The 18,906-nt window shown below is 37.9% G+C and overlaps 3 protein-coding genes across 13 annotated transcripts in view; 2 read left to right on the top strand and 1 right to left on the bottom strand.

Annotated features, from left to right (window-relative positions):
* The first annotated feature begins 53 nt into the window (after positions 1 to 53).
* LOC109112936 (kinesin-like protein KIF25) lies at positions 54 to 9,722 on the top strand. Its single transcript, XM_042777861.1, has 15 exons — positions 54 to 810; positions 3,289 to 3,354; positions 4,036 to 4,161; positions 4,239 to 4,380; positions 5,244 to 5,347; positions 5,642 to 5,727; positions 5,878 to 5,917; positions 6,013 to 6,080; positions 6,173 to 6,247; positions 6,353 to 6,496; positions 6,602 to 6,778; positions 7,085 to 7,239; positions 7,735 to 7,959; positions 8,162 to 8,317; positions 9,076 to 9,722. The coding sequence occupies exons 1-15, from the start codon at positions 742 to 744 to the stop codon at positions 9,225 to 9,227; spliced, it is 1,785 nt and encodes a 594-aa protein (XP_042633795.1). The 5' UTR covers positions 54 to 741; the 3' UTR covers positions 9,228 to 9,722.
* A 132-nt stretch (positions 9,723 to 9,854) lies between these two features.
* Positions 9,855 to 12,982, top strand: LOC109112937 (heme-binding protein 2-like). Of its 3 annotated transcripts, none has more exons than XM_042777867.1 (5): positions 9,855 to 9,915; positions 10,782 to 10,869; positions 11,082 to 11,217; positions 11,648 to 11,828; positions 12,405 to 12,982. In XM_042777867.1, the coding sequence occupies exons 2-5, from the start codon at positions 10,795 to 10,797 to the stop codon at positions 12,583 to 12,585; spliced, it is 573 nt and encodes a 190-aa protein (XP_042633801.1). In that variant the 5' UTR covers positions 9,855 to 9,915; positions 10,782 to 10,794; the 3' UTR covers positions 12,586 to 12,982. The 3 variants fall into 3 exon arrangements, with proteins under 3 accessions (XP_042633801.1, XP_042633803.1, XP_042633800.1); XM_042777869.1 differs by having other exon boundaries at positions 9,859 to 10,037; positions 10,790 to 10,869; XM_042777866.1 differs by having other exon boundaries at positions 9,861 to 10,037.
* A 2,832-nt stretch (positions 12,983 to 15,814) lies between these two features.
* Positions 15,815 to 18,906, bottom strand: part of LOC109112655 (NHS-like protein 1) — a 71,449-nt gene continuing 68,357 nt past the window's right edge. For all 9 annotated transcript variants that reach the window (XM_042777856.1, XM_042777853.1, XM_042777860.1 and 6 more), the window contains one exon: positions 15,815 to 17,791. In XM_042777856.1, the coding sequence (XP_042633790.1) occupies positions 17,167 to 17,791 (625 nt within the window). In that variant the 3' untranslated portion in view covers positions 15,815 to 17,166. The remainder of the gene's footprint in view (positions 17,792 to 18,906) is intronic.

The following is an 18,906-nucleotide window of genomic DNA, read 5'->3' as shown; positions in this document are numbered from 1 at the left end:
TATGTAAAAAAAAAAAAAAAATAGTATATATATATATTTATTTATTTATTTATTTATATTAAGCCAAACACTGTGTTCAAATAAAATGCGCTGTTAAGTCGATACAACAAAACCAGTATTGTAAACAAAAAAAAATTCTCCAGTTGCTTCTAATATAAAATATGGCTATTTAGCAAATCTCAGCATTTTGTAATTTATGATACCTTTTATAGATAGCGCGGTAGTTAAACATTAAACATACTAACCTCATGCATTGTCATGCATTATTTGTAAATTGACTCTTAAGGAGATTATTACTCTCCAAACTTATCAGCCTCATGTTACCTGATATCATCTCATTGCGTGAGATGTGACGGCGTCGTGGAGAATTGATCGAGTAACCAGTAGGCGGCGTCAAATCTCACATGGCGCTGATCACAGTCTGTACTGTGGAGTAAGCGTGGTACAGCTGTGATTGTTGTCATGAAGTCTAAAGAGTTTAAAACAGGTCAGAATCCACATATCAAGCCTACATTGTTAATAAATAAACAAAAAGTTTCACACATTGTACTTAAAACAATGAACACTACATGAGATGATAAATATAGATCAAAGCACCGAACAGGACGACGCCAAATAGGCTAGTGTGCGCAGGCAGGTAATCGGATTACACCTCCGACAAACCACACAAGAGCTCATCATGCACTGTACCACTGAACAATAAATGCTTCACTTTACATCTTGTTCTTACTCTCGTTCACGATGCCGCTCTTTATTAATCGAGATCAGATTTTTGCTCATCAAGTCCATCTTCTAGAGCACAAACTACGGGTGAGTTTCCTCTTATATTACCTGTATGTCAATGAACAGGTGGGCTGGTAAATAATGTGTTTGTGTTGCTTTGATTGCGTTTGATTTTCAGATATTTATACTGTTGTTATTATTTATGTTGCTATATTATTATTAGTTTTTGCCAAGGATAATTTTAGAAATGCTTATATCTGGTACTTAATATATAATATATCAGTTAGTTACAATACCACTATATGACATCTATTTTGTTTTTGTGTGAAGCCACCCACAAAAAGTAGCCTAGCATGTTATTATGCAGTAGAGATGTACCATGGTAATATGGTATTCTTTAAAGTGCATTACAATTCTATGCAAAAAGCATGGTATATGTTTTGACGTTTTGCAAAGTTTGCTGCTTAAGCTGTTGTGGTGCTCATTCACATTGTTTCTAGATTATTGTGTAGATGATCAAATGCATTTAAAAAAAATTCTAAAAGCTTCATTGGCCAAAAAAAAAAAACTTTTCACAAAAAACACATTTCACTGTTTTTTTTTTTTTTTATCCTGACACAAAATGACCAGCTAACATTAATTGACTTGTCATATCAGCAGCACGTGAAAGTGTGAATGATTACTAAAATCACTATCATACTAAATAGATTGTAAGAGCAAACTGATGGAGGGAAGAAGCGCTTCCAATCATTGTGTTCTTGTTAGCAATGGTTACCTCCAAAGAAACACATGCAGCCATCATCGCTTTCCATCAAAATGGCCTCACATGCAAGGAAATTGCTACAAAGAATATTGGACCTGAAAGAACCATTTATCAGATTATCAAGGACTTCAAGGAGAGAGGTTCGACTGCAGCGAAGAAGTCTTCAGGATGTCCCAGAGTGTCCAGCAAATGCCAGGACCATCTCCTCCTGAGGAGACAGCTACAGAATCGTGTCTCCAGCAGTGCAGAGCTTGCTCAGGAATGGCAGCAGGTTGGTGTGAGAGCATCTGCACGCACAGTGAGGCCAAGACTTTTGTACAGCGGCCTGGTGATAAGAAGGGCAGCAAAGAAGTGGGGTTGCTTTTTAAGCAAAGGAGTGGGCTCTCAAATAATTCTGCCCAAAAACACTGCCATGAATAAAGAATGGTATCAAAATGTTCTGCAAGAGTGACTTCTTTCAATGATCCATGAGCAATTTGGTGATGATCTGTGCATTTTCCAGCATGATGGAGCACCATGTCACAAATAAAGAGTGATAAAGTACTGGCTCGAAGATCATTACTTTAAAATTTGGATCCGTGGCCAGGCAACTTCCCAGATCTCAATCCTGTAGAGAACCTGTGGTCAGTCCTCAAAAGGTGAGTGGACAAGCAGAAGCCCACAAATTGTGATCAACTCCGGGAAATTAATAAGGCAAGAATGGATCGCCATAAGTCAGTATTTGGCCCAGAACCTAATATCCAGCATGAGGTTGCAGAGGTTATGAAGAACAAGGGTCAGCACTGTAAATATTGACTCATTATATTTTTTGCCAATAAAAGCCTTTAAAGCTTATGATATGCTTATAATTTTTTTTTTTTCATTATCCCCTTTCACTTTTTTTATCACAACATAGAAACATGGAAAAATAATCTACAAATACTAAAGCAGGCAACTTTGCAAAACACAAAATTTGTGTCACTGTCAAAACTTTTGGCCAAGACTGTATAGGATAATCATTTAGTACCTGGTCTATAGGACTATATATGAAGTTACTATAGTATTATCATCTCATACCATCAATGTACCATGGTACAGCCGCCATACTTGTTTGTGTTTATGTATGGGATGGCTATGTGTCTCAAAACCTAGAGATGCTGACCCAGGATAGAATGATGTATATTAATTGGCGGATGTATTGTCTAGGTAGGCAAGATTTAAGACACAGCCACACAGCTGTGTCAGGTAAGTTTTGTATATGTCCGGTGATCAGCTGAATTTTGTAGTTTATATTATTTGTATCGTTTTTATTTTAAAAATACTTTGTACTATTGCGTCTGTTCTGTATATATTCTTAAATGTAATGATAAAGCCCTCTCCTTCTTTCTCCAGAGGTGTAAAGTATTTGAGTAAATGCAATTAATTACTGTACTTAGTATCATTTTGGATACTGCTGTAAATGAGTATCAAAGATATTAGGAACTTTTTTCTCTCCTTCACTACATTTTTTAGTTTTATTTAATTAATTAATTAATTTAGCAATTTTGAGGTTTGATTTTTTAAAAAATAAACGTGATTGCTCTCCTCACAAATCACCTCTTTCTTGTTTTTCACAGGGAAGTCTCTTTCACTAGTGCATCTTTAAGCCTATATTTAATATAAGTAAAATACTTAAATACTGTTAAAATCAGATACTCTGAGACTTTTACTCAAGTTGTTTTGGAATTGGTGGGTTGTAACTTGTAATGAAGTAATATTCACTGTAAGGTATGTGCACTTTTGGTTTTCAGGTACTCTTTACACTTCTGTCTTTCTCCTTTTAGAGTAAAGAGGAGCGTATTTTGGAGTTGGAAACAGAGAATGCTCTCCTTCATTTGAGACTCGCTGAGGTATGGATCAAGCAAATTCAGTGTAAAAACCATCTAACACCACTAACGGGGGTCGACTCTCTGCTGCAGTTAAAAGTTTGACCTGCCAGATGGTTTCACTGCGAGATAAGTGGCTTGCAGACAGGCGACAGGTGCTCGCCAGTCTCACCTAATTTACTCACATGCTTAATATCTGGGTATGAAGAACAGACCATAGATATACCTTTGGTTGGAGATCCACAAAAAAAAAATTACCAAAAAGAATACTTTTTTTTTTTTTGTATTATGATAATATTATGGTAATATTTGAAGTAGCTTTGAGTGCAATCTAAATACCGTGGTATATAAATTTGATAATTATTTTGTATCATGGGAAAAGATAGACAATGATAGTTACAAAATATTTCTATTTATAATAAATGCTGTTCTTTTGAACTTTATATTCATCAAAGACACCTGAGAAATATTATGAAGGACAACTGTCCTTTCAAAAAAGTTATTTTTAGTTGTAAAATAATTTGTACAATTAAATTGTAAATAAAATAAATAAAAACATCTTACAGACTCCAGACTTTTGAATGGTAGTGTATCAAAATACCATACTTATCATCTCTGCAATGTTTTTTGTAAGGTGAAAAACTATGTAAATCCACTGATCAGTTTGTATGTGTTCCCCATTGACCTTTCCTTAACCTTTTCAAGTGTTTGGGTAAACTCCGCCGTGAGAGAGAGGAAGAAATCCATGTCCAGAGACAGAAACATCAGCAGCAGAGGAAAGTGCAGAAGTCCACACATGCAGCTCTCTCCAAACTTCTGTCTGAAGTTCAGGTGATGGCAAAACACTGCTTTGAAACAAGTCCTACACTTCAAACCCAGCATCATCATGTGATCTGTGTTGCTCTCAGATGCTGAAACAGGACTTGAGGGATGTTTTTACCATCTACGTGGGATTTGCTAAAGAGCTGGAGGAACAAAGCAAGCAGCTGTTTGAATGTGTGGACACTGCCAGAAATGCTATTCAGGATTTCCAAAGTGATGACCTTCAGAGTGAGTGTGAATTTACATACCACCATATCAGTTCATCTGTATTATCTATGGATATTTGTACCTCAAAATACACTTAATGGGTCTCATTCACAAATTACGTGCACATATAATTATATTCATTCGGCAAGGGGACATGACTGCCTGGATTATGAACCTCAACTCTTAACCTCCATCTCCTCTTCTATTTAATCTACTGCTCTCATTCCCTTCGTTCTTCACCATCTGTCTCTTCCTTCATCTGTCTCCTTCTCTACCACGTAAACCCGTCGTGTTGTGACAGTACGTATGTGGTGCTGTGTTGAGAGATTATCCACAGTTCCCCTCCCCCAGCCTCTCCTCCAGGAAAAGCTGCTGTCAGCAGGGACAGAAAGGTTATGTGTCCTGTGCGTCACCTGCTGCACACCATGGTGACAAGCCTCCCATAGGGCCTGTGGATCTTTATTGTCATTTATATAGTCCAAGTCTCAAAGTGCAATTGAAAAAAATGTTACTGACAAAAAGCATTTAAGCATACATTGTACTGTGTACTGTAGCTATTGGACTGTTATTTTAAAAAAATAAGCAATTTACACTGTTGCATATTGTAAAATGTGGCTTGTCTTATTTCTGTGCTGTCAAGTATTTTCTCATTAAGTTTCTTCTTCGGCCCTGGACAAAACAGTTCCTACTACATTACTAATGTATATAAACACTACACTTGTTTCTATAGATGAGTCATTAAACTGACTCCAGTGTCCCACGGATTAGTGGTTTCTGTATGTAACCTTAGTGTCTAATTGGTCCTGCACTGATTTGCGGATTCATATTTTACTGTATACAAGTAGATAGTTGTGAATTTTTTTTTTTTTTTTGCCTTTCTGCAGAGCTCCGGGTTCAGGTGACTGTACTTGAGCGCTCTTTACAGGAAGAGAAGGAGAGGTGCAAAGAGGAGCGGGTCAGGAGGAGGCTGCTCCACAACACCCTGGTTGTACGTACAGTACTTGGTTTTCTTATTTAACCCACTGTTCCTAATATATTTACAGGGTACCTTTGCAATTTATTTAAAGTCAAGATGTAGGGGGTACACTGAATATCATATTATTTTATCACCTGCTGTGTTGGCTAATGTTCTTGACATTATATTTGAAATATTTCAATATTTCAGTTATGGATATTTAAAGTATTTCAGACCAATTTCTACCGGACTTATCCTTAAAAATGACTGTGTAAGCAGTCAGGATGATTTAGTTAAACTGAACCCCACACACATTTCTCTCTGTAGGAATTGAGGGGGAATATCAGAGTTCACTGCAGGGTGCGTCCAATTCTGCACTTTGATCACATCCCAGGATCACCCACAACCAATGGGTAATGCAATCTATAAACATATTTAACGAATAGTAGTAGATTAATGCATTCGATTTAAATTAAAATTTTAATTCATACAGCAACCACTTGTTTTGGATATGTGGTACTGTATATCTTGTAGGTGTACTAAATCTCCTTTTCCTTTTTAAGATCTTCATCATGTGAAGCAGTAGTGCAGGCCATCAATGATGTGAGTGAACTGATTATTGATCAATAAAATTGTAATTGCCTAGTATTACACCCTATACCCTCAATTAATCATCTCTGACCACCCTTGTTTTACAGGACTCTGTTCTTGTGAACTGTGCCAAAACCTCAAGTCCTGTAATGAACAAAATATTTGAGTTTGAGAGGTATTTGGACACTGCATAAAATGTGTAAATTTAAAATGGGAGATTTGGTGGTAGATGATATAGTGTGTGTCCGTAATTTGTTTGAATTGCAGAGTATATGGTCCAGAAGACAGTCAAGAGACTGTGTTTGAGGAGGTGAAACCCCTTCTAACGTCTCTTCTTGATGGGTGAGTATCCTATTTAATACAACCAAGTTTTACTGTTCACTTAGGGAAGATACTGTGGTAAAATGTCTAAATAGGCTTCTATATAATTTCTCTACTTCATTTCAGGTATAATGTATGTATAATGGCATATGGCCAAACAGGCAGCGGAAAGACACATACAATGATTGGCTCCCAGTCTGAGGATCCCACAGCTGCAGTGCAGGACACTCAACAGGGCATCATTCCAAAAGCAGCCAATGAGCTATTCAAGTAAGCCTCGGCTCACATCCTTCTCAAAGTACACTTAAAATCACTACACATTTCTCTCATCTACAATATTACAATATACAGTCTGTCTGCATTGATAAATGTCAGGCTGATCTCTGAGAAGCCAGCAGACAGTCATACGGTGGAGATGTCAGTGGTGGAGGTCTATAATAATGAAGTTCTGGACCTGCTGGCCAAAGATGAAGGTGGAGCGACAGTTGGGGTGAAGAGAGAGGTCATCACAACCAGCACAGGCACCAGTGAGGTGCCCTGCCTAACATATGAGTGAGTCACAGCAGTCAGCATGAAGATACAAAATATCACACATTTTGATCTGTGCAGTTTGTGGTCATTTTAATAAATAATATTTGATGTTTAGGACATTTTGCTTCCTTTTGTGCAATATATTAAATACTTTTGGTACTGTTTAGATATTTTAGTCGTGTTAATGCATGTATGGGTTGCATTTAAGTTTACAGTCAGCATTTATTTTTTGTTTGACCTTCTTCATTGTACTTTGAGCTTTTGCTGCATGCTCACATGACTGTCACAGGTTTGCATGTGTTTGACTTTTGTGTGTGTGTGTATCAGGTTGGTGCGGAGCTCTGCAGAAATGATGCAACTGATCAATTCTGTGTTAAAACTAAGATCTCACTGTCCCACCCTGGTGCACATGGACTCCTCCAGATCTCATTTCATCGTCACCCTTACGGTCACCTCCAAAAGCCCAGATGCACTGGCTGTAGGTATGATATACAGTGTTTCTTCAAGAGTGCCAGTCCCCAAATCACACATTTTGAAGCCATGTTCCCTTAAGCCATACGCCACTTTCTGCAGCACACACGGTTATGGCTGTTAAGTGAGACCAAGCGTATTATCTAAAGACGCACACACAAACAGTCATTCAAACAGCTCCATTTTCTCACACACTCACTGGATTAGTTATCTTCACGTACACACACACTCTCAAGCACTTTCTTGCTGCTTTAAAAAGAGAGCCCAATGCTCACTCCAAGGTAGCACTGAAAGACCTTATAAAGATTGTCATTGAATTCAAGTGTGTAGCATCAGAGGCATATGGGCAGGAGACGTCCAATTTTATGAAATGAATGGAATGGGTCAAATCATAATGCTCAAAAAAAAAAAGAAATAAACAAAAAGGGACTTTGTTACCATAACACTTGGAAGAAAATGTATTCATACTTTAAGGACTCAGAAAGTGTTATCTACGTGTGTTGCAGCTCGTCGTCTGCAGAAAGCCAGACAGGACATCCAGCGGGTGTCTCAGAAGGAGTGGTGGAGTCCACGCTGTCGCAGGGCTGCCTCTTCACGCTCGTCTAGCCTTTCCTCCTCACCGTGTCACTCCCCCTGCCACTCACCATGCCCCTCCCCCCGACCCAGCATCACACAGCCCCCCCTCAAAACCAAGCTGCAGTTGGTAGACCTAGCTGGGAGTGAGTGTGTGGGTAAGCGGATTCAATGTTGTGCTCCATCTGCCAAAGACATCACGAGTAGTTACTAGTTAATCTAATAAAATAAAACACAATAACCATGTTCATACATTAGATAAGGTTTATAGAGTGTTAAATCTCAGGTCAGATTTTATTGCAGTTCTGCTAGTAAATGAAGATGTGAATAGTTTCAGCACTAGTTCTTATCTGTTTTTAGGAATGTCAGGTGTGACCGGTCCCGTTCTGTGGGAAAGCTCCTGTATAAACCGCAGCCTCTCGGCTTTGTCTGATGTTCTGGGAGCTCTAGCCGAAAGACGACCTCACGTACCCTACCGCAACAGCAAACTAACACATCTGTTACAGGACGCCATAGGTGAGAGCAGATTTACTGTGAAACACAACTACCTTACACATGAAGACTGTAAAAACAGCACTTGTTCCCTATTCTGTCTCAAAAAAAAAAAAACTCTGTCTGTCAGTCATTTATTCTGTCTAGCTATCATTAAATCATTGTAGCTATCCAGAAAATAGTGGTAAAGACGAGCCAATTTTTTTTTTATTTGCATGTATTTTGGATGTCATTTATAACAGTACAGCTTACTTGAAGGAAAAGGAAAAAAATACAGATTTTATTATTATTTGCAATGTGATTTTAAACATTAGGTGTAATGGTTTGTGTATATTATTATTTATTTACAAAAGTTTGACTTATGTCATGTGTTCTTTTTTTGCCTGCTCAGGGATTGTAGATGAAATTTAGCTTTCTAGCTAATTTTCTGAAGCTGAATTTTCGGTAAATATGTATTGTGATAGGCACTATATAAGTAAATAATTCTGGGGCAGTCATGGACAGTCTGTTGTCCCTGTTAAATAAATCATGAACTTGAAAATGCATACTTTTTGCACTTATTGGCCTCTGAATAAAGATTTTATAATGTTTTTTCCCCCTTGTATATAATGTGTGACGTGTGTTTCCTTTGCTTTTATTTGAACCACAGTTAAAACCAGTTCAACCAGTCAGGTTTTAACATGCCACAATAAGTGTCATAGACAAGGCCTGCCTACATTCTTCCCTTCCAAGCCTCACCTGACCATCCTTTTGAAATCTTTTCTGTCCCCTTTCTGCTACAGGAGGGGATGCCAAACTTCTGATAATGCTCTGCGTATCTCCCACTCAACGCTTCCTCACCGAATCTCTTCAGACCCTGGGGTTCGGTGCCAGAGCCAGACAAGTCCAGAGAGAGCCACCACGCAGGAAAAACACAGCCCTGAAGATGAAGTGACCAACAGGGAGATCCATTTGATAGCTGCTTGTATATTTTTATTTTTATGAATTTTGGTCACAGGTTTATGGTGCTCAGGTCATATTGAAAGTTGCAGAGTTTTGTAAGAAGACTTTAGGGTTCAGTTTATGTTGATATCACAGTAGCGTATGCTAATGCTTGTTGAAGATACAATATTGTCAATTTTGGACGGGTTACACACAATCTCTTGCACATTGGGGATAGTCCTCTGAAAAAAATGTTTATAGGTTTTTGTGTCTAGTGTGAGTGGAATACTTCAGATTATGTGTGTCTGCAATTTTCCATTAGTTTGAACAAAAGTATTGTTATGTGTTGATGAAAAATGTATGGCTTTTAAGTAATAGTGTTTGCAACTTGACTCTAGTTGACCTTATATTTAGGTAACTTGACGCCTTTCTAATGTATCATTTATGAATGTCAACAATTATGAATGTTTAAAAATGCTTTAAATGTAATAAAATTTATTTCAAATCATTTGTCCCATTGTTGCCAAAGAGCAGTGATGTAAGTTTTCTTCCCCAGAATATTATTGCGCTGCTGGGTCGTGTCTTTCTTTATTTACATATTCGTCACAACCAATAAGAGCCTTCTCGTGCGTGATGTAACGTGAAAACACGGAAGTGTCAGTGTAAGCGTTACTTAAGCGGAGACTTGTTACATAGCGCCCGTAAGTGCATCTTCTTTACCTAGAAGTTACAACACACCTGTCTGACGGACGATTAAATACTGCGCTCGAGCTTCTCTTAGTTTTTAGTCACTTGCTACATTTTAGCGCTAAACGGCGGACAGGTGAGTTTATATATCACTGTAATCTAATAAGTGTGTAATATAGTGGTTTGACTTCAGCGCAATTTGGCAAAATTTGGACAGTCTTAATGTAAAGACGTGGCCCATATTCCATCCATATGCATTTAAAAAATTTTTTTATTAGAGTCCCGTATGGGGGGAAAAGCTAATTATGATGTATTTTTAAAAATGTGTATTTTCCTCAATATTGCGCGATAAAACAGCGCAGAATACTGTTTACATCATGTCGAAACTTGAACTAACAGATTTAAATTGTATTTACTTTTAATTATCATCTAGATCATGTCATATAACATTGTTAGCCTTGTCATAATCATGTTAATATGGGCAGAGAAGTATAAAATCCTATAAACGTCCCAACGTACTGGACTACTAATTACCACTCCTTGCCAACAGTATTGTTGTATGGAAAAATCAATCTGTTTTTATTTATTTATTTTTCAAGTAAAGACACACACACACACACACACACACACACACACACACACACACACACACACACACATATACATATATATATATATATATATATATATATATATATATATATATATATATATATATATATATATAAAAGACATTTTAGGTAAAAATGTGGAATCATTACAAAAATTAATCTGGTGTCAGGTGTAGAACCTCATTCTCACGTTTTGATTTTTACATTTCTAAATTGTATTTTGTATAAATAGTTTGCAACTTTATTAATCCATTTTTAATTTTCAACAGCATTACAGTCAAGATGCTTAAAGCCATCGGTCAGACTTTGTTTTCTTCTGGACTCCAGCACCCAAAGTTCACTGCTCAACAGAGTAAGGTTAGTGTGTACATGGGTGACTTTGCCAGAAACCTTTCGGACTTTACTGCAGACTTTGGATATGTTAATTTTTACTTATTAGCAAAGATAATGCTTAGTTCTTGATGTAGTCCTAGACTCATTTCTAGATTAAAGCAGACCTTGTTTATTGTTGTTTGTTGTTTAATGGCTCATATGTTTCCAGTCATATTTGATGAATAGATGCTTTTTAGGGTGAAGACTATGAGGTCCGTACTTACCACGCAACAAACTGGGTGAGCACAGCTATGACTGGCATGGAGCAGGACCCGGCCCTTAGCACTGGCTTCAGAAGACTCTTCAAATACATTCAGGGGAATAATGACAAAAGTAAGTGGTCATGTTCCTGTAGGTGACTAGAGAGCAGATTTTTTTAAATAGGAGGCATTCAAGATTAGAGCTTTCAGCCATTATTTCTGCATTTTCGGCCTGTGATTATGACATTTTTATTACACAACATGTATACAATGGAAAATAACATAAGCACATAGGTGAGAAATCACCTCATGCACAAAGCCAAAATTCAGTTATGTTGAAATGGTTTTCTGTGAGCTACATGACTGCAATAAATCACATCTCGATATGCCTTTATAATAATAAAAAGCATGTGGCAGGTTGTGTTTCCACAGAGTAATTGTGCTAATGATTCACCAGATGACATTGCATTTGCAAGATAACTTTAGCAGACATTTCAGACACTGAGATCAGTGCATGTTTCTGCTCCTTTACTTGAGTGCTTGTCCTGTACGTCATGTATCAGAGTGTAAGGTGGAGATGACGGCACCAGTGAGCTGTCTGATTGAGCCTGGTGCTGGACCCGCTTGTGAAAGCACCTTCACTGTGTCCTTCTACATCCCTGAGGAACATCAGGCTGACCCACCCAAACCCACTGATCCAGATGTTTTCATCGAGAACAGACAAGAGGTCACGCTGTTTGTGAGGTGTGTTTGTGTCAAGGGCTATACTGTAAATGAAAATGCTACACTAGCATTCAAAATTTTGAGGTCAGTTTAAAAAAACAAAAAAAACAAATTGAAGTAAGGATGTGACAGAAAAACATTTAGAATTCTGAAAATATTTATATTTTAAATAACTGCTGTTATTTTGAATTCTGAAAATCACAGTTTTCATAAAAATATTGAGCAGCACAACTTTTCAACATTGATAACAGGAAGAAATGTTTCTTGAGCCGAAAATCAGTACATTAGAATGATTTCTGAAGGATCGTGTGACACTGAAGACTGGAGTAATGCCTGCTGAAAATTCAGCTTCGTCATCATAAGAAGAAATTATATATTAAATATTTATATTTAAAAAAAGTTATTTTCAATTTTAATATTTCACAATATTACTATTTTAACTATTGTTTTATATATATATATATATATATATATATATATATATATATATCAAATAAATGCAGTCTTACTGAGCATAAGAGACTTCTTTTATAATCATTAAATGTATTCAGATTTTGTTGTCCTAGCTTCACAGTTGCTTGGCCTGTATTTCTGCAGGACCTATGGAGGCTTTGCTAACAGTGAGAGCAGCCGTGTGGAGCTTCTGAAACTGATAGAGAGCCTCAAGAGGGATGGGATGAAATTCAAGGAGGCCCCGTTCTACAGAGCGGGATATGACAGCCCCTTCAAACTGACAAACCGCAGGAACGAGGTGTGGCTGATCAAAGATGAGGAATAAAAGTCCTTAAGGATCAAATGGTCATGCCTTATGATGTGAATGAAGAGGAGGTCAATCTGTTTGTTTGAACTTAACAATAGTTATTGTGCAGATGCTTTGTTTACTATGTACCTCAAGTGCCTGAATGTTTTTATAAAAGAATTTAACACTACTAATCGTATATCTGACCAGTATATTTTACAGCAACATTAACTCTTTAGGTACCTACAGTTATCTGTGAAATCATACAAAAAGAATGTTGCAATAATTTCTAATCGGCTGTTGTTGTCACTAATAACGTCTCAAAGCACTTATGTTTGTAGAGGCACAAGTACTGCATGACTTGACTGAATCACTAACTTTAAATGTTGTGAAATATCTATGTCTTTATCTGAATAAATCTGTATTTTAAGCTGTTTATATTGCACTCGATATTGAATCTAACCATTTAAGGGAACAATGACATTGTATTAACTTGTATTTTGTCAGTTTGATCTTAAAGACACAATATGTAAGTTTTCGCCGCTAGAGGTCGAATTTTCAAAATAATAACAGAGGAGAAGCTTGATGACGCTTTGAAGGAGAGTGGAACGATGGTAGATGTATGTTAATGGATGAGGTAATTAATTATTTTTTTTTATTACCTGTACCTTCCAAAGTTTCTTCCACAGAGAAAGTGAGAAAAGAACATTAACATGGGTAATTTCGGGGGCATAGGTAGGGTAGGCTACTAATAAAACTTTTCAAAAAAATAAAATTGAAATAAAAAGCAAAACGCATAAAAGAGTAAAAACTATAACTATACTGTACTGTCTATTGTGTGTTTTTACATATTACTCACAGTGTCTGTGCACTGGAAGCTCCTGTCCCCAAGACAAATTCCTCGTGTGTGTAAGCACATTTGGCAATAAAGCGCTTTCTGATTCTGATATTAGTCTGGGTTAGCACAGCACAGGTGATTCGCTTATTTACTCTGCTGTGTGTCTGTAATCAATCAGGCAGAAGAGCAGACGATTTATCACATTACACCCAACCACGCATTGTTTTGACACTGTTGCAGTTAATGCTTAATATTGAAACTTCGTTACCTTTTCGAAATATCCATTAGGACGGGTATACACTGAGCGAATTTTTATTAGCCGGAATCTTACTCGTATTCTGACTTTTTTTATTTCGGCTTTGTCGTGCGTCTCTTGACGTGACGTGTACATGGGATAACGAGGGACGATGGATTGTCGGACATGTCAGAAATGTTAGTCGCCCTTCGTGCCGACTGTTTCCAAGTAACTTATACACTGCGCCTGCGTCTGCGTGAAAACAGAATCGAAACCATGACGACTCGTCTTACTTTTGGGAGATGAGAGGGTCTGTATTACTTACCATTAGTATTACTGTTCCGTTTTCAACTCCTCTCTCGACTTAAAGAGGCAAATCCCGCCGGTCGTTATTGAATAATTCAATAATAATAAGTTCGTTTCAGATGCCAGACGCCTCGTCTTGAATGAGGACAGACTAGACATCTGCAGTCATCCTAGTAGTCTAACCGTGTTTGTGGCAGATGTACAAACTTCTGGGTGTGCACTCCATGCTGGTAGTTAGGCTTTATGCGGACAGTGGTGTAGTCAGCCCAGGGCCCATATGCAAAAACATTTGTACGTGACCCCCCAAACGTTAATGTGGGCCCAACGCTCCTTGTTGTCGTTTCTGAGGTATATAACATTACATGACTATTCAGAAGCGTTTTTATTGACTGTATTCTTGGAAATAATATTTAATGTTTTCAAGTCTATTCATTTGTAGCGTGCCACCCACCCCATAATTGCATTAAGCATGTTTTGTTATCTTTAATATATTACAAATCATAGCCATTCTGTCAATTTTATGATGAATCACAATAAATGTGTTTTTCTGCTCTTTAATGTGGTGTGAGATCACAGTATTCACCTCAGTTCAAGCGGCATGTGAATCAATTTTCTTTTTTCTGTTTTCTACTAGTTCCAGCATGAGAACATGAATTAATATCAGAAAGATATGTAAAAAAAAAAAAAATCAGGACAACTTTAAGAATGCCTCATGTAGGCTAATCGATAAATCAGTGTTTCGAAAATGTCAATAAACTTTGAAACATTTTCATAAATCAGTTAACCGCCACAGACATTTTTTTTTTTTGAGTAGGTGGAATATTAACATTAACTTTATTCTGGGAATATATCACAACTTTAATCTCGTAATTTTGACATTTCTAAAAATATTATGACACTAAAACGCCGCCATATTTACTAAATTACTTAGCCTAATGCAAACACATTCTTAGCACAGCGGCCCAAAGTGCAAAAAGACAGAAAGAAAGAAGAAGAAGAAACCTACTCACTCGTTTTAGTTGTAATTAATTTAAATCGATCCACAATGTCCTCGGTGTTCAATTTAAGGCTTCATGTATTCTCAATGGAAAGAATGGCTACTTTTGGTAGTCTTTTGATAAAAAAAAAAAAAAAACATGCTGACAAATATGTATACATATATTTATTGTAGCCACAAATTAAGAATTCGTTCCCTCATTTTAATCAAAAGGTTCCCCTAGGCGGGCCCCCAATCAGCCCGGGCCCATAAGCACGTGCATACCCTGCATACCCAGACACTACACCCCTGCTGGCGAAAGTAAGAATTATTTTTTATTTCTTTTATTTTTATTTTTTTTGCTCTCTCTTTAATATTTTATGTAAAGTTGCATAATTTAGGTTTCAGTCAACACATTTATTCGGTGTATAAACAGAAACATGTCATGAATTTAATTTTATTTTGGTCATTTAAAATTACTAAAAGAGCCAGCAAAAGTTGGGACATAACTTCAGGTGCTAGCTAGAGAAATCCTACAAGGCCAAACACAATCTCTGCACCGTCATCAGGTTTATTTTCGAGGTAACGGTCCTTGAATATCATGTTCACAAGCTCAGCACAAAAGATGACGTGCATGTGGAGAAACAAGAGGCTTACTTCTATCTCTCTGTTGCAGCCGAATCATAAACAAGGATTCATGACCTCTGTCCTGATAGAACCCATAAAGATCAGTCTGTATACGATATTGGTCCAGGTCACTGTATCAAGCTTTAAATGATGGACAGAAAGAGGGCTTGATGACCGTGCAAAGCCTCTGGAGTTGATGTACTGCTGTGGGTGTCATGGGAGATTGTGATTTGGGCTGGCGGCTGACAGGTGGCAGTGAGTAAAAGACAGAAACAAGACACATGGGCAATTTTTAAATATCACCATGTTTTATTACAGAGACATACTCTAGAGAGTTAGCAGCTTGCTTCCTCTTTACCATCATTCTTTCTTCTGCTTTTCTGATCTGCGTTTACATCGGTAGGATGGGTGAAGGACCAAAATAGAAATTCTGTGACTGGTGAATTTGGATGTAAAGTCTCTTGACCACACATCTGTCCCATCTAATTTCACCTCATTCACCTCCATCCCATAAAGCCCACCTCCAGCTACAGTATATCAAACCACTTTCTGGCTATTTGTAAAATAAATACTCTACAAAAGGAAGCCACTCCTAGGTTTCTAAAATATACAAATTCTTTGAAAATAAGGCCAGGCGTTACTTAACATTTCTGTAGGTATATACATAAAAAACATTATAAAACTGCAAAAGAAAACGCTCGACAGGTAAACAGGAGGATTAGTAATTAAGTGGTTACTTTCGCTAGATGTTAACAGAACAGAACTCAGGCTGTTAAGAGTGTCCCATTCGACTCTTTGGTAACCAACACAATTTTAAGTAAACCAGTCATTTGTTTCAAGTAAGATGTCAGAATTAACTCTTTAAAATAACCAACACAGACACAATGCTTTTTAAATGACAAATAAAAGACGACGATGAACACAGTGCAAACCTACACACCATAAACCAAACACAAATGTTTCCACAAACAAGCCGTCATTGCTCCAATCCCTCGACTCACAATTCCTTTTCCATTCCAGACACTTTCTATGGTCTGAACAGTACGGAAAGATAGTCTCTTGTAGGAATCGGTCAGTGTACTCTTTATCTTGGTCTTTGTAGACCGGCGTACTCAAGCGGTAAGGCGCTGACAGAGCTGCCTCAGTGAAGTTTGAGATGTGACGCTCCCATGACGCAGACAAAATATCCATCAACTTGAACTACTACAGCCAAAACAAGCAGTCACATAGTAATTCCTTCATTACAACTTTCGTTAACTGCTTCACCAAAAAACACCCATGCAAATCTGTTACTGCTGAAGAATGGAAAGAATTAATTGCTAAGCTTTGGAAAGATGCATTTAGTATTGCCACTGAAAGTGGAGTTTTCTCCAAAAAAGTCAAATTGGATTAGATTGTTGTTGTTTTTTCTTTTTCTAAAGAACTACAGTTACAGCAGTATCTCATCTACTGCTTGAGCTGACTGATTGATCTACCTTAGATCCTCAAGTCGTAGCCAACGCTACAACATCAGACAGCGCTGTCTGGATTAGCGGGTGGCAAGACCTTCTAGAGTTCAGCCTTTCCTGGTCCTCTGCCCTCAGTCAATCTCTGGTGCCGAGAAGACATTCTGCCTTTGCCAAGGAGCCGTTTGGTATTCTAACTACTGCTCTGCTCACATAAAGTGCTGTTAGAGTCCTGAGAAATGGGAAGGGGCATGTTTGATGGAGGAACAGGGCATGTTTCTTCAGAGTCAGCGAATTCTCCATCCCTCTCGCAAATAACAGTCATGGGGCTGCTGAGGATCCGGCTGCGGGCGTTATACTTGCTGCTGGCGGCGGAGGGCGGCGTGCGAGATCGGCCATACTTCGGACCGATTAACGATGGGGACGTTGAGAACATTCCCTCATTGCGGACCCAGTCCTCAGGTGTCCTCTTGCTCCGGCCCGGTGAAGAGCAGGGGCTCTCACCCGTTGGAGATGCTGGATCAAATGAGGAGTCGAGAGAGTGAGCCCTCTGAAATCGTGGGTCGGTGCTGCGCAGCATCTCTGCAGCAGACATGCGGAAGCTGGTCTCAGAGCGACTGCCTTTCTTTAGCAGGAGGGCTTTGAAGGTGTCGCTGCTGGTCGCGGATTTGCGCAGGCTGCGCTGGATGGAGCCTGTTTGCCGTGGCACAGGGGAAGTTAAGCCGGGGGCTATTCCTGTAGGGGTGACTGGTGGGGATAAAGGACCTTGTGAACGGTCCTCTTCAGATTCCTTGCGCCCCAGAACCTTCCGCTTCGACCTGGAGACAAAGATGAAGTAATGTCAGATAAGTTGTTTCGTCAAAACAGAAATAAAGCAATGAAAACCAAAGGAGGGATGCACAATATCTCAGTACCAGTCAACTGCATCTGAAGATATTAGATATTTGTGTTCATTTCTTCTACTTCTACATTCAGATTACCTTTGCCATCATCTACTGCTCACTTAAGGTTATCATTTAAAAAAACTATTAGTTTAATAACACTTTTAAATGTAATTTTGTAACAGTACTATACATTATAACGCTGTGATGCCTAAATTCAGCATTTAAAACAACTGGTTTTAGTTTTTGGTGTTTTAATTTTTTTTTTTTGTTAAAATAGTGTCCAATTTTACTATTGTCTATTTATCAATTTTAAAATCGTGCATCCCTAAACCAAAGGTCCAACAAGATTTTTTCAATATTAGTTAAAGCTTATATTAGTTAGCACTAGGCAGGAGAACATCAGTTCATTTAGTTATATATAAAAAAGTTACATTTGATCTTTTTGTGTTTGAAACTATTATTTAAAGAAAATTCCATTGACAGGGCTGCCACGGCACTGTCGACACTAACGCTTAACTAAAATGCTTCACTTCAGTTAACAACTAATCTAGCTACTCCCGAAGCTGAGTGAATGGAATAAGGAGTAAATTTTTGTGATTAATTTTTTTCAGTCTTGATGAGCCTATCCCCTTCATTGATTTCTGCTCTATTTTCTCATTAAACTCAGCTAGCCCCCAGCAAACCAAAACTTCACTTCAAGATAGGAAAAGCAGGAATAACTTAATGCAGGATAAAAATAGTGGAATTGTAGGGGGGTATGTTTAATACAATTTCAGTGTTAAAAGCCAAACCAAAGAGGAATACTGCAAGCGTTGCAACTTTATGGAAGTGCACACATAATGGAAGCTTAATCAACAAAGCAAACTGGGCAAAATGCCCAGCATCATTTTAACCCAGAGTGCTGTTCATTCACCCAGCCAACCAGTAGGGGGACCTTGGGTCAATGAATGCTAGCATGTGTGCTCAGGATCACATCAAATTCATTAGCATGGCATAACTGCTGCAGATTAGGGAGCGTGGGATTATCTGTGGGATGAAGCAGAAATTCA

The sequence above is a fragment of the Cyprinus carpio genome, chromosome A20 (genome assembly GCF_018340385.1).
Source record: "Cyprinus carpio isolate SPL01 chromosome A20, ASM1834038v1, whole genome shotgun sequence".
Taxonomy (NCBI): domain Eukaryota; kingdom Metazoa; phylum Chordata; class Actinopteri; order Cypriniformes; family Cyprinidae; genus Cyprinus; species Cyprinus carpio.
The sequence above is the reverse complement of the archived record's forward strand: the minus strand, read 5'-3'. Positions and strand labels throughout refer to the sequence as shown.

Bases quoted from the DNA above. Each gene is read 5' to 3' on its own strand.
- LOC109112936 (XM_042777861.1), top strand. From the start codon at position 742: ATGCCGCTCTTTATTAATCGAGATCAGATTTTTGCTCATCAAGTCCAT. The intron at 4,162-4,238 runs GTGATGGCAAAA...TGTTGCTCTCAG, and splicing joins AACTTCTGTCTGAAGTTCAG to ATGCTGAAACAGGACTTGAG. The intron at 5,728-5,877 runs GTAATGCAATCT...TTCCTTTTTAAG, and splicing joins GGATCACCCACAACCAATGG to ATCTTCATCATGTGAAGCAG.
- LOC109112937 (XM_042777867.1), top strand. From the start codon at position 10,795: ATGCTTAAAGCCATCGGTCAGACTTTGTTTTCTTCTGGACTCCAGCAC. The intron at 10,870-11,081 runs GTTAGTGTGTAC...GATGCTTTTTAG, and splicing joins TCACTGCTCAACAGAGTAAG to GGTGAAGACTATGAGGTCCG. The intron at 11,829-12,404 runs GTGTGTTTGTGT...GTATTTCTGCAG, and splicing joins GAGGTCACGCTGTTTGTGAG to GACCTATGGAGGCTTTGCTA.